Source organism: Odontesthes bonariensis, chromosome 1, assembly GCF_027942865.1.
Source record: "Odontesthes bonariensis isolate fOdoBon6 chromosome 1, fOdoBon6.hap1, whole genome shotgun sequence".
Lineage (NCBI taxonomy): Eukaryota > Metazoa > Chordata > Actinopteri > Atheriniformes > Atherinopsidae > Odontesthes > Odontesthes bonariensis.
In genome coordinates, this window is record NC_134506.1 from 34,897,105 (window position 1) to 34,911,387 (window position 14,283).

The 14,283-nt window shown below is 39.7% G+C and overlaps 1 protein-coding gene across 1 annotated transcript; it reads right to left on the reverse strand.

The window, feature by feature from the left end:
- Positions 1–1,211: 1,211 nt before the first annotated feature.
- LOC142385425 (uncharacterized) lies at positions 1,212–12,397 on the reverse strand. The gene is made up of 5 exons (XM_075471971.1): positions 12,316–12,397; positions 9,799–10,772; positions 6,403–6,574; positions 2,983–3,149; positions 1,212–2,854 (listed from the first exon to the last, which is right to left on the reverse strand). Exons 1-5 carry the CDS (start codon positions 12,335–12,337, stop codon positions 2,699–2,701), a joined length of 1,491 nt encoding a protein of 496 aa, XP_075328086.1. The 5' UTR covers positions 12,338–12,397; the 3' UTR covers positions 1,212–2,698.
- Between the last annotated feature and the right edge of the window lie 1,886 nt (positions 12,398–14,283).

Consider the following 14,283-nt stretch of genomic DNA (forward strand, 5'->3'; position numbering starts at 1 on the left):
CACCTTCAGTATCCTTAAACAACTCTCTGCTAATTTCCTCCTCTTGTACAGTGCTCATCCAGTTCCAGGATCTTCAGTTGCCGACCATCCAGTCTTATTTGCAATAAACATTTATTATTTATATCGGTCTTGTGTGTGTGTTCTGCATTTGGGCTAAGCCATGACATTAATAGGGCCATGAATAAGTATCAACGCAGTAGAAAATTATTGAGTGGGAAGCTTTACTTTATGTAATGAGAGAAAAATATGTTTTGATTCAACTCCACCCAAAGAGCCACATTTTAAAAGCAGTGAAAGTTCTCTGACTCACCAGGACCATGCCATGACTTCATGTGTGGGTGTGTGCATCCATCCACATAATGCTGTGTGTCATTTGTAAGTGTGGTAGAGTTCACATATGTTTATCGATCTTTGAGGACCTAGATAACATATGATTGCACATCATATTTGATATTTTAAACCACTGGTTGGGTCACCCACTCTGTTCACTTGCCATGAAGTGTACATTTGCCACAACATTTATGGCAACACCAAATAATTTGAATGCGGGCTTCTCTTAGCCAGCATCAAAGCAGTGAGACTTGAAATAAACATTTATTCAAGGGACACTTTCCGAAGATGGGCCACTTCTAATCCCTTCTATCCACTTCTAATGGAGATTATCTCTCCAGGCTCTTGATCTTCTCGTTTTAAATATTAAATGTAAAAGTGATTTACTGACTTTCATGTTACTAACTGTAGGACCTCCAGCTTATGAGGCAGAAATTGTCCTCATATTTCCATAAAATCACAATGATGGCTGTGATTACGTCCAAAATTAATTAATTTACTGTCTCTGAAGCACCTCCAGCATTTTCCTCATCGACCTCATCACTGCAGTTGAATGTTGGGCTTCAAGAATAGTTAATTATGGAACATATGGGTGGTGCCTCACCAATTCATCTAATCTAAAGTAAATTATATATAATTCTACTCTTCAGTGCTGCACGAGAATTTATTAGCAGTTAAGTCACTTAAAAAAGTAACTCAGAAGTCTTGGAAGGATAACTATGCACACCTGGTCAGTACATACAAACAACTATGTGTGAATGAGAGAAAACTAAGTAAGTTAGATGTAAGTATGTTAGTGTTACGACCCAACTCAGCCAGGGGTCAGGGGAGGTAACATAAAAATGTGTCAGATCTTGGATTTGGAGTTAAAAGGGTTTATTATACAACTGAGGCAACCAACAAAGAATTAAAACAAAAGAAATCTTCCTCAAAGGAGAAGCACCACCAAATGTAAACTAAGTACAAGACACAAGCTTTTATAGATAGGTCCACAAAGATTAACAAATTCACAACACTCAAGAATCTCAGGCAGAACAAAGAGGAGCTCGATGCACACTCATTTCAAAGCTTCCCTGGTGAATGAGTCCTCCTCAGGGCTTTTTGAAGCAGCAGGTGTCTGATCAGCTGTCTTGATTGGTCCAGCATCCTGAAGCTGTTCCAATAGATTTCCCACAGGAGGGAGGCAGGCCAAAGGCTCCAAACAGCCAATCCTCAGTGTGTGTTGCCACACTCAAATCTGCATAGAGGGAGGCTGCACCACTTCTTCCAAGGCCAAGGGCCATAACAGTTAGTATAAAAACTATAAATTTTATACATATGTGAAACCTGCCATGTAATGTTAATAACTGTTACTTTCACAGCTAATTCCCTTCAGTTATAAGGTTGTAGTAACTTAATGTCAACTTGTGCAACTTGAGGAAATTTGTCTTTCTTTAAACGAGTCAAAAACTTTCTAAAAAAAAAAACTAGGCAAACTAAAGAGCTAATATTTCGCCATCTAAAATAACTCAAACCTCACTTGTGGTACAAGTGAAATCTATATTATGGAAACTTTATAATTTGTCACTATACAGCATCGGATATTCAGCCGTTCACTTTGTCAAAACATTTTCATGCTGCTGAATGTCTGTGTAGCTGCATAGCTGTTAGCTTTAGCTCACTCATCTGGCAACCTGATTTTCCAAACTGAGAGCGTTCTGACCGCTGCCACTGACTGACACTGACCACTCATTAGTACTACACATTTTAAGAACACTTTTAAAAAATTGTAATATCCCTTTAAAGGCAGACTGAGTAGAGTATTTTACATGAAGCAACATATAGATTCATATTATTATTAAGTAATTCTTCTCAATCATTCCACATGACTCTTAAGAAGTGTGTTCCCTTGAGTAATGAAGGAAATAAAACAATAATTCAGTAGGCATGCCACACATAGTGAAGATACTCTTAATAGCTCCATACTGAAGGAAAAGTGTGTGGAGATGCATTCTAAATGTTTTTAGACAAATACTATCACAGTTCTACACCACAGCAAACCATTGACAGAGCGGTAGCATCCTGTAAATGCTTTCTAACTCATTTTTTGTTCCAGCCTACATTAGCCACTTGGAAAAATACAAATAGTTATACAACATCAGCACAAATTTCACACAGTACATCCAGATTAGCACAGTTCCACAAAATACAGTTTTACAGAAGCACAGTGGAAATGATCAATGAGGCAACTCTGGGATGCAGAGTACTGTTGATCTGGAGAAAACAACCGAACAACTTCCTACACCTCCTCTACACTTCTCCTCTACGCTTCTCCCTATGCAGCCCTGTACAGAAACACATGGACCATCTGAATATTGTATCGATATAATCAGTCCTGCACTGCATTTGACTGAATGGTGTGCCAACGAGTGGTTTCTGTTTGCCCCAGACAACACATTTCCCTCCAGTGTTCTTTTCCTGCCTCCGAAGCATCGCTGCCAATCAGCACGCGACCCAGAATACTGCTTTTATTGTAAAGACGACCCTGTAAATACAGAGAGAGAATGAATGCATGATTTCAGCATAATCAGTATTTCAACCTTTTAACATAAAAATACATGTTGATTTTGGAGAGCACTGTACACTACAAGTAAGTTTTGTGAAACGTCCTACCTGCATCACGATGAATTCAAGAGCCAATGAAAGATGAGTGATGTCACCAGAGGGCACGTCAAACAGAAACGGCGCGTTCCAGATGGGGTTTGGACCACTGGTCCCTTTGGTCTCCTTGGTACCAATTACTTTACCATCCTGACACAAGTTGATCACAACATAATGATCTGTTGGGGGGAAAGAAAATGTCCTCAGCAGCTACTTTACTATGATTCATCTATTGATTTGTTTCTGCTAATGTTACGCAGTTATGCAAACTGCTGAATGAGATAATATTGTTTCTTTCTGCAGTGGTCAACAAGTCAGGAAAAGCTACAAAATATTTACACTAACAATTTCTGTTATAGTTCATGTGTTGTTATATTTACACACACTGATTTATAACCTCATATTACTCTCCAAACCACCTACACCTTCCCTTTTTGCATATCTCCAACATCACTTGCACAATCCAATCTCCTTTGATAATCCATTTTAGAATAATGAGATTTACTAAAAATCTAAAAAAAATATTGCATCACTATCATATACTAGTTTAGCATCTGCAAAGAGCCAACGTTTTCACATATTTCAGGGATCTTTCTGTCTTTAAGCTCACGAGAAGAAACATAAATGACCATTAACTTCACTTCGGTGTGGGAAACCAAAACATCAAATGTTATTTATTCATTTTTTGTTTGTTTGTTTGGAATCTTCTGTTTCCTCCTCTGCTAACCAACATCATCAAAGCTGGGTTTTAAATCAGATGCAGTGAGATATGGTTCAGACAGGAGGGGAAATGACACCGGGCTGATCGGCTCCTAATATGATTATGTTACAAGCCAATCAGGGATCCGGTCTCTCAGGCTGTAACTGGGGAAGCACAAGAAAATACAATGTGTTGATGTGCATTGCAGTGTTTACTGTTAGTATACTAACAATGCCACAAAAATATATATTGGTTCTCATATAGATAGATATAGATGGTATTTTTAAAGTAAATAAACTGCTCAGTGCAACTGGGTAAGATTTTTGGGTAAAATACTAAATGAAACTAGATGACTTTGCAGTTATGGGATTTATCAGTGATGGACAAAAGTCTGAGTTGTGGGAACTGGTCGACTACTTTGTAGTATGATGTGGGAACAATAACCTCATCCTTAACACAAACAAAACAGAAGAGATGACTGTGGATTTTAGGAGGACCAGGAATAAGTCAAACACTAGATCCATTAAACTGATAAAGAAGACTGGCTAGGTTCTGGGGACAGCTATGGAGCACCTGGAGCTGATTGTGTTAAGAAGAATGCCGCACAAGTGTGTTAACATAACAGACAACACTGCACACCCTCTACACATCACAGTGATGACACACCAGAGTGTGTTCAGTGAGAGGCTTCTTCAGCTCCAATTTAACAGAGAACAGTACAGAAGTTCATTTCTGCTAGCTGCAATGGCCATACACAATCCCTGCTTAAAATGTGAATTTAAAAAATAGCCCGCACTGCAACATTTGAATTTCCTTTTGGGATTAGGTAATTGTTTCACCCGATGACCACTGGGATAGGCTCCAGACCCCCGCAACCCGACCGACAGATTAAGCAGGTATAGAAAATGGATGGATGGATTCGGTAATAGTAAGTATTTTTCTATTTATTTAATTTCATATCTTTGATCAGTATAGTTGGTAATAAGTGTATGTAATAGCATGCTGGCAAAAAAAAAAAATCTTCATCATTTTTGTTTGTTTTTAAAGCTCTTAACGGCCTCGCCCCATCATATTTATCCGAGCTTTTAACAGTCCGCAATCCTGGTAGAGCTCTGAGGTCAACAAATCAATTTTTGCTGGAAGTGCCCAGTTCAGAATACAAACACTGAGGTGACCGAGCCTTTTCCCAAAGCTGCCCCCAGGCTCTGGAATAAGCTCCCCGTCGAACTGCGTCTTATTTCTGACCTGGGCCTCTTCAAATCTAGGCTAAAAACCTACTTATTTAGGATTGCTTTTAATACCCAGTAGTATGATGACACTTTTATCTTATTTTATCTTATTCAATTTTGTTGTATCTTATTGCTTTCATTGTTCTTTTATTGTTTTTACTTATTCTTCTCTTTATTTATTACCTGCTGTAAAGCACTTTGGTACACCGTAAGGATTGTCTGTAAAGGGCTGTATAAATAAACTACATTTACATTTACATTTTTGTGTTCTGAAAAAAGGCCTGCTGTACTTGCTTGGTGCAAATATATTATTTTTTAACTTTGAAGATGTAACTCTGGACATATTGTGTCTTTTTCTGAATCTTGCCATTTCTAATGTGCTTTGTTTCTGTGAAAACACTGATTTTTAAAAAAATGGTTTTATATGCAGGTTTGAGTGTAATATTTTTGGAATTATTTTTGCCAGTAACTCTCACACTTTTATACATTTGTCATAATGAGTAACCATGGCAAGTTGTTTGCATGTGGGAGTAGCTGATTGTGCTTTCCAAAGACAAAGTAATGCCTAGAAAAAGACCAAAAATCCAGATGAGTTGAAGAGGAGATGTTTAGGATGCAGAGCAGGAGCAAAAGGGAGACAAAGGAGGAGGAAATGTGATATCACCTACAGACAAAATGAACAAGCTTGGAGCCCAGCTGAAGAAATATCAGGAATATTAGAAAGAAAAAATTCAATTTGTATCACAAGGCTGCAGGAATTACTAACACCTCTTTACTCAGCTTTTAGACTCTACAGGCAGACAGATTGCAGAAAGAGAGGTAACAATAAAGGAGGAGGCATTGCAGTTCCAGTTAACAACAGATTATGTTAGCCTGGACATATCATTAAGAAAGGAGGGTCTGTGCACTCCGGGCAGTCGTCTACCAATCAGAAAGTTGGTAGTTTGATTCCCAGCTTCCCCAGGCCACATGTAGAAGTGTCCTTGGGTGAGAGACTGAACCCAGCGTTGTCTCCAATGAGTTCATCAGTGTTACAGAGAAAAAGCACTATGTAGCCCAAAATACTGCATAAACTAAGAAGCTGTATGAGTGTGTGTGTGTGTGTGTGTGTGTGTGTGTGTGTGTGTGTGTGTGTGATAGAAAATCTGTGAATGTGGCTTGTACTGCAAAAGCACTTTGAGTAGTCAACTAGGGTTCATATGCGCTATACAAGTACAGTCCATTTACCATTTAACTCAGATGTTGAACTGTTGGCTCTGAATCTGTCCATGTTGTCTACAGAGAGAGTTCACCTGTGTAAGACCTTCATGGAAAGACTGTTTAGAACTTAAGTGTCAAAGGCTTTCCTCGAGAGCTGGTGAAGAGCAAAACAGAGCTAAAAAAAGAGTAAATATTGGACTCTCGTGTTGCTATAACTTGCATCAGAGTAGAAAAGATTAATGTGAGCCCTTAAAAAAGTCACCAACAAACAGTTTGCAATTTAGGTGGAAGGCTGAGCCTCACCTGGAGCTCCAGGGATTCGTGTGAGCTTGGCCAGATTCTCAGCCTTTCGGACCATCACTTTGATGCGTTGGGCCAGAACCTGGTACTGCAGCAGGATGAACACTTGTCCCAAAGCCCGCTGCACACAGACGGAGCTCTTCCTGTGACCCAGTGTCTCCTGAGAACTCACACTCTAAGGGTAGAAAGGAGGAAAGAAAAGTAAAAATCATGGGATAAAAATCAAACGTGAGAAATTTCTCTCTGCAGAAAACAAGTTTAGTTTTGAGGACATGAAGGATGAGGAAATCAAACCAAGAAAAGAACCAAGAGGAAAGAACTGATTCTTATGAATATATTCCAATAGCCCTTTAAATTACACACAGGCACTGATACTCAGATGAGTGATCAGAACCAATATGTCAGTTCCTCATTCAGGCGATTCTCTTTATCACAGCCTGTCAAAGTGAAAAAGCAGGTTAACAGATCCAATCAAAAGTAGACCGTCAAGCTCATATAGTAAAAAAGTGATGCATATGTATCATATTTTCAGTCACTTAAAGCCAATTTAGGAATATTGATTTTCTTTACATGCCCTCGGGGTTCAGGATTTCACTTCACTGCCCATCCTAAAATAATAGACATTAATGCACTAAGTCACTGTGGATAAAAGAAACAGCTGATTAGTAAGTCTCATGGTAATTTCCATTCTGATTTCATGTCAACTCTCATGATTTTAAATCGTAAGAGGCCAAGTGAGTCACTATCTGCTGTCGACTGGTTGAGTGTTAGCCCGCAAGCGACTTGCTGAAGCCATGCAGCAGCGTGTGAGTCTCAGTCTCAGTTCACTGCCTCTGTCACTAACACAAACAAACTCACAATGTTCTGTTTAAAAGGACAGAAGTCATTCTGCCAGCTTAGATGTCTTGAGTTGCATAACAGACAGAAACCAAAACAGAGCATCTCTGTGAGTCATGTGACCGCCAAGTGATCTCCAAACATTGGAATCTATAAAGAAAGGGGAGCAACAGAGCAATCAGTTGTTCAAACATCTACCCAAACTTTTTTAGGTGTGACTGACTGAACATTGAAACAAAGTTTTTAGTAATTAGTAAAAAGTGGTAGTGTTTGTGAGTACAATTAGTCCATATTTAAAAAAAAAAAAGAAAAATAAATAAATATAATCAGTCACTAACTTGGAGACCTCAGACAGGGGCCCGACCTCGTGATATATTAGTGATGAGCTTGATTTTGCAGTTTCTGCACTATGGTGGTATGACTGTTATGTGAAATGACTGCTGGTAATGCAGAATAACTCAGACTGTAGAGCCTTGTATGATTTTGCAAGAGAAAGAAATCAGAACAGTGATACTTTGTTATAAACTAAAATAAAACACACTGAAGCCAATGATGCATGGGAGTAAAGCAGATGAGCCACCCATGATGATTGATGAGTATCTACGAGGCAATGGAGATAGAAAAACATTTCTATATCTCCACTTCATCTTGGTGTTTCAGCCTCAACACATCCCCTCTTCCCTAATTACTCAGATTGGTGAGAAGCCCTTTTTTCCCCAGCACTCTCCTGCTTTACATCCACACATATTCACAGGCAGCAGCTTTTGTTCCAGAGAATGAGGAAGACGATGATGCTGGTTAAACAGGACAAGCCATACGTGGACATGAGCGAATAAGAGGAAACTGGCTTCCCCAACAAAAACAACACATCTCGTGACTGACTAAAAGTCCAGTGAAAAATCAGGTCCACCTCCCTCCAAAGCCTTTTATTGATGCCTTCTGGCTCTGTTGCAGCAGAGCCAGAGAGGGCACAGCGTGGGTGCTCTGCCAATTTAATGCACTCGGCTCTGTTCGCTCTGCAGTCACCAACGAGAAAGTCACCATGACTAACAACAGTGAAAACTGGCTAATGGGAGAGCTGATTGGACATCAGATTCCTTCATGGATAAAACGTATGTGTGTTTTTATAGGACTGCATGCCCTCTTTTCCTATTCATTAAAACAAATGTGTGGGAGGACTTTGAAAATATTTTTTTAAAGCAATCTTGTAATCCATGCACTGAAAGTACCGAAGGCACAGGAAGTACACAAAGTCAGAGTCTAAAAACAGGTTACAACCACAACAGACAGAAGCACAAAATTGTGTGCACACGGACATTCACACACATACAGACACACTGAAATCAGTCAAACCTTATCTGCTCTTGAGGTCCAACAACATAACCCAGTTTACCGCAGTGGCTATATGAATAAAAGATGTGTACACATTAAAAACCATATGTACATATTTTCCAACACACAAACCAGTGTTTTCAATTAAAGAATACAGAATGACATTAGGCATTTATCCCATATGCATTACAATTTTTAGCATGTACCGATTTCTGTCTTTGTGACTATACACAGCTTTAATGGTGAATCTATGTGTTTTATAAATCCATCCTCAGGTCTGTCATCCACATATTCATCCATGTTCTTATTTGAGTCTGATTAAAATTAAATTAAAATGATTCAAAATAAAACTAAGAACTGTGAAGAACAGGTTGCATTTTGGGCCAACAAGTTCTTTCATATGAAAGATTGCTTCCTTTCATCGTAAGTGATAAATTCATACTTTGATTTGACTTATTTTGTGCTGTGAGCAGCTAAGACAAAAAACTCATTGTGCAAGCCTGGGCCACGCTGTACATTCATGTGATATGAGAAGTGGGTACTGATTTCTATGTCCAACTAAAATGTTTTGCATTTAAATTGAGGGACGGCGTGCACGATTTTCCTTCCTGATTAAAAGTCCCAGTGTGCAATATTTAGGGGGGCAGATATGCAAAATAATATTTTTAACTATTGTTCGATTTTTATTACCTTAAATCAAGCCCCCAAAAGCTGTCCTCCCAGCCCTACGGACATGTTGCACCAACTTGTTGTACATTGCCCTCGAAGGTACACACCATGCACTGTCTCTTGACATTTTTGTGTCCACTGTAGTTTGGATGCAGGAATTCAGTTGGTTGCAGATTGCACTTAAACCACTAGATGTTAATACTTCCTACACATTGGACCTGGCTTTAACCTACAATTTGTAACTTTGAGTGCACTGCAGCATTCAAGTCACTCTCATCACATAGGTTAGGTTATACAGACTTGTTTGGTGAGGCAACTAATCATCAGTTTTATAAATAGCACAAATGCTCACGAATAAGTCAACTAGACCCTGCATTCATTTTGCTAAGATCCTCAAGTCCATGCTCAAGATCTTCCTACTCAGATGAAGATCAGAGGAACTCTAACGTACCATCTGCTGCTTTTCATTTAACTTTTTGTGATTTTTTTACTTTATATATTCGCCCTTGAAAGCTTAGTCGTAATATGTTCATTAAAGAAAGTGCTAAAATCGCTGTGTACCTTCTTCAGCTTTCTTTTTGTTGGGTTCAGTTGCCTGGTGTAGGTAGTGGTAGTGTCAGGCTCCCAGTCCATTTGCTCACAGGAGAGCTCCACCATCCCAAGCAAAGCCTCTCTTAGGCCTGAGAAGTCCCTGCTGTAGACAACCAGCATCAAGGTGCAGGTGCGCAGCTCTTCCACAGTTCCCACCTGCAGCACAAAGCTCTGGCTGTGAAGATCTGTGCTAAGGCTGCACCGTCGGGAGGCTGTCTGTTGGGGGGTGGGGCAAAGTGGAGGGAGGCTGGCCCGAATTAACATCCCACTTCGCCTCCGGGTGTCCCCGTAGAGCCCCAGGATGTTGACCACTAAGGTGCCGCGGGCAGAGGAGAAGAGCAGGGAGAAGTGCAGATGAGGTGTTGGCTTGGAGAAGACTGAGAGGGAGTTGGAGCCATACTGTGATAGACAAGGCTCCGCACCGGCAGTCAGATGACTGCTCTCACCAGCAAAACTTCCACCAGTCACAGTGCGACGCCGACCCACGCGGCGGGATTTGGATACAAAACTCAGCTTAGTGATGGAGGGCAAAGATGCTCTGCCGTGACTTGGTGCTTTACTGGGTGAGCAGGGAACAGCAGGAGTGCTGAGGCGCCGGAGTGGGAAAGAAGACCTGGGAGTCTGCACCAGCTCAGCTGACATGGTGGGGCTGAGGTCACAGGGCAGAGAGATGGGGTCATCTTCAGAGGGGGAAGAGTTGCTTTTAGAGGAAGGAAATTCCAATACATCCCCATCCAGCTCCTCGTATTGTTGTTTAACAAGCTGCGTACATGGAGAATGAGTTAATGTCATAGTAACACTCTCAGAAGGATGAGGTGACAAGAAAACTGCCTCCTCTGCCTCCGATGAAACCTTCTTCCGTCTTCGACAGCAAAGGATGCAGCCAAGAACCAGACAGTAGCAGAGCACAGCCAGACCAACGGCCAGCAGGATCTGCAGGTTGACTAGAGAACAAAGCAGCCATCACAGGTTAACATACTTAGTGGGACTCATGAGAAAGCAAGAGAGATGCAAGCATTGACAAAGTAAGACTGTATACTGACAAATCAAATCAGCTTTTGAGTTTGATTCTAAATAAGGCTACATGCATAGCAAGGATCTTTCCGTAAACAATTATCTTGTTGTGTCTGTGCTGATGAAATTAAACAGGAAATGTTGCAATCATTGCATAAATGATATCATTACATTTGCTTTTTTTGATCCCAGACAAGAGCAGTGCATGTGGAAAGTGTTCCTGACAATTGTAGAGGCAATCAAATTTGTGCTTTCTTATCATTCTAGCAATTTGCCATTTAAGAATTCACGGTAGAGATTTTCATCACTTAAACTGTGTTGTTAGTATTCCCTTAAACAAAAAGACATTACATGGATGTCTTTTGCATCATTTCATTCAAATTCCCTGAAATTGACATTTGCATTCTGTATTTACATATTTAATAAGATGTAATCATGTATTAATTATCAGAATAAACTGAAAACAGAGCTCCTAAAGCCGAACACATGTGCTCATTTGATATGACACAGTGACGGTGCATCAAGATGACTCATCAGACACTATTGGGTTGGTAAAAACACTTGGAAAGCTTCCATCACTGACCATTCTGAAATAAACAAGTAATAAAAAAGAGAATTGCTGGGTATTCTGTGGGTATTAGTTACTAAGTTTAGGTACCCAACATCCTCTTAAGATGAGATTTACTATGCGTCGGACAGAATAGGTGTGTGTCTCCACCATACAAAGATCAAGAGAAACTAATCGGAGCATACAATTACTTGTGAAAACTCCAATCCACAAAGATCAATAAAGATGAGATCACTGTCTAAGCAAGTCACTGCCAACTGTCAGCACACACCAATTTTGGCCCCATCAGAGTGCCTGTCCGGTCAGGCAGCTCCTCACACAGCAGAGGAGCAGTGAATCACTGCAGCATCAGTGATGCTGGAAAATAATGTTGCAAAAATAAAGGCTGATGGGAACACTTTAAAGTACGAGTTATTGTGGCCAGTCACTGAACATTATGAAGGACCAAATTATGACATGGTGAAAGCTGAGCAGTGGCAGTTTAGCATCTAATGCAGAATTCTTAGCCGTTAGGGTAGTCTGTTTTCTGACCGACTTCATCATGCGTAAAGTAAAGGAAAATGGAATGAATTTACTTTGCTGGAAAAGTGTTTAACCTTGTTCTAGCTACTGGATAAAATACATTTTTTTCCAAGCAGCAAAACTATAGTAAATAGTCAACCACGACATTGTCCACCTTGTCGGAGACTTGCAGCCTCTTGCCCCGATTGTCATGTCAAAAGCACCCTTATTTATCCTGCTTTCTCTCCTCTCTTTATTCATAATGCCAGTTTACAGTTAGTAGCGTTGTTGTCTTTTTTCTCCCAATAAAAATCTGTTTTATGATATATTTTTTAAAAATAACATAAGAGGCAAACGTGAGATAACAGATACTGCAGACTAAACAAAATTCGTGGCTGTCCTACCTCCCAGACTGTACTGCGACATCTTCCCGGTGTGCTGCGGGGTGAGTCAGTGCGAGCGGTCCATTGCCAGCGCGCAGGGATCTGAAGCCCTACAGCCAACAGCTTCATCGGCCGATTGAGATTTTATATCCCGACAGTCGGAGGCTTTAAAAAAAACGTCCCGCCTTCTTTCAAAAAAGATGTTGAAACAGGTCTTCTCCTCCGTTCACTGTCATTTCATTGCAGCAGTTCCACGATCATTTTAATGCCAGTTAAATTACAGAAAGACCAACCTTAAGATAAAACTTGCGCATTTCTCTCAGGAAGTGAAATGTATTTCTATTGACCAGATGTCGTATTTTATGTTCATATCTAATTTTTTGCCCAACAAACAAAGCAAAGATACCATCCCGTTTCCAAAAAGATGGGAGAGGAAAACTGAGCACAAAAACATTTTTTTCCTCTTCCCATTCTTTCTCCATTTTGCATTCAACTGCTCAGTAGTTCATGACCTATTTTGTTGTATCATCTAATTTTCTGATTCTGTAGTGTTCCAAAAACCTGTTTATATAATTCAGTATTAATTATGACACAACAGATGTGCAAGCTTCCCATACTAAGGAATACCAACACTATCACAAAAGTAACAGTTTGAACTGTGTACTGATAAAAAAGATGAATGATTCTTCTTCTAAATTTTATAAATCAAAAAATGAAATCCGGATGTTAATTTGTCAGATTTCAGGACAGTTTCCAATTTACCTGGGTACACTTCAGATTTGGAATTGGGCTTAAAGAAGAGCCCAGAATATTTTCAATGTGCAATTTTCCTTGTCATGGTAGTGCTCTGACTTGCATTTGTCAACGCAGTGACGAACAACGCGAAGATTACTTCTGTTGTAAACCGGCACCATATAAATAAAACTGAATCCGAACTGTTTTAACTCGCAGTGGTTTACAGCCGTGTTCCTGAGACCATGAAGGGACTGCCACAACATGTGTCTGCTGGCCTAAAGATCACAGCCAATTAATACTGTTTGATTCAGTCTTGTACCTCTTGTCCAGAGGTGACTCTGAATCTCTTACTCTTACTCTTGAAGCTCGTTCTCTTGTCTGTACTTCTGAAGAACTCAGAGATAATGGAACTATCCATTTTGTGCAGATTATACTGACCTGTTGCTTATCTTTTCAGGACCAGGACCTTACAGAATTCGCTTTGTTCTTACTTGGATAACAGTTTCTAAGTGCTTTGGAGCCATTTAACTTTTTTTTTCCCCACATCAGCCAGCTGTACCTATACCATCAGCTAGCTGTACCTATGATTACCAGATTATTCAGTGAATTAAAGTTTAATGGATACTTTGTCAAAGGTAATTAACTTTTTAAAAGAGCCAAAGTACTCACTGTTATTATTCTGTTTACAGTTTTTATCAGGCCAAAGAAAGAAAGTCAAGTCTCACACTGACCTGGAGATAAGGGAAACTGTCATTTGTTGTTCATTTTGGCCTTACATGTTTGACTCTACTAACAGACTAAAGTCTTTATATGAGGGACATTTCCAAATGAGATTTTGAGCTTAAAGGGTTAAACTTGCATATCTGGTACTAAAAACTGTTTGTATAAAGCTATCTTTGTTACTTTGAGAGTTTAGTATCAGAGATTGCTCTTGTATATGCAAATGCTCACCAATATATAAATAAATATGTGTTGGACTCCAGGATTCTTACTTTATGGTTATTTTTGTTGATTGAGAGTTTGCTAGTACATTTCATTTATAGTCTGAATAATGTTTAAGAACCTTTCCTTGAGGCATTTCCCAGCCACTAGAAGGCAGAAGAGAGTTACGCTACTCTATCCTAAGAGGTTTAATACCTCTAATTAAAAGTGTCTAACTTTCACATAAGCCACTCTGATAGAGCCCCCCAATAAATAGGTCAGATCCTAGCACCTTAATATTTGGGAATGACAGATTAGGTTTTCGTTTCATAA

What these genes read in the sequence shown, in the direction of transcription:
- LOC142385425 (XM_075471971.1), bottom strand. Translation starts at nt 12,337, where the DNA reads ATGTCGCAGTACAGTCTGGGAG. An exon ending in GTCGCAGTACAGTCTGGGAG is followed by an intron (nt 10,773 to 12,315) that starts GTAGGACAGCCA and finishes TTTGTTCTCTAG; the next exon opens with TCAACCTGCAGATCCTGCTG. An exon ending in ACGAATCCCTGGAGCTCCAG is followed by an intron (nt 3,150 to 6,402) that starts GTGAGGCTCAGC and finishes TCCCCCCAACAG; the next exon opens with ATCATTATGTTGTGATCAAC.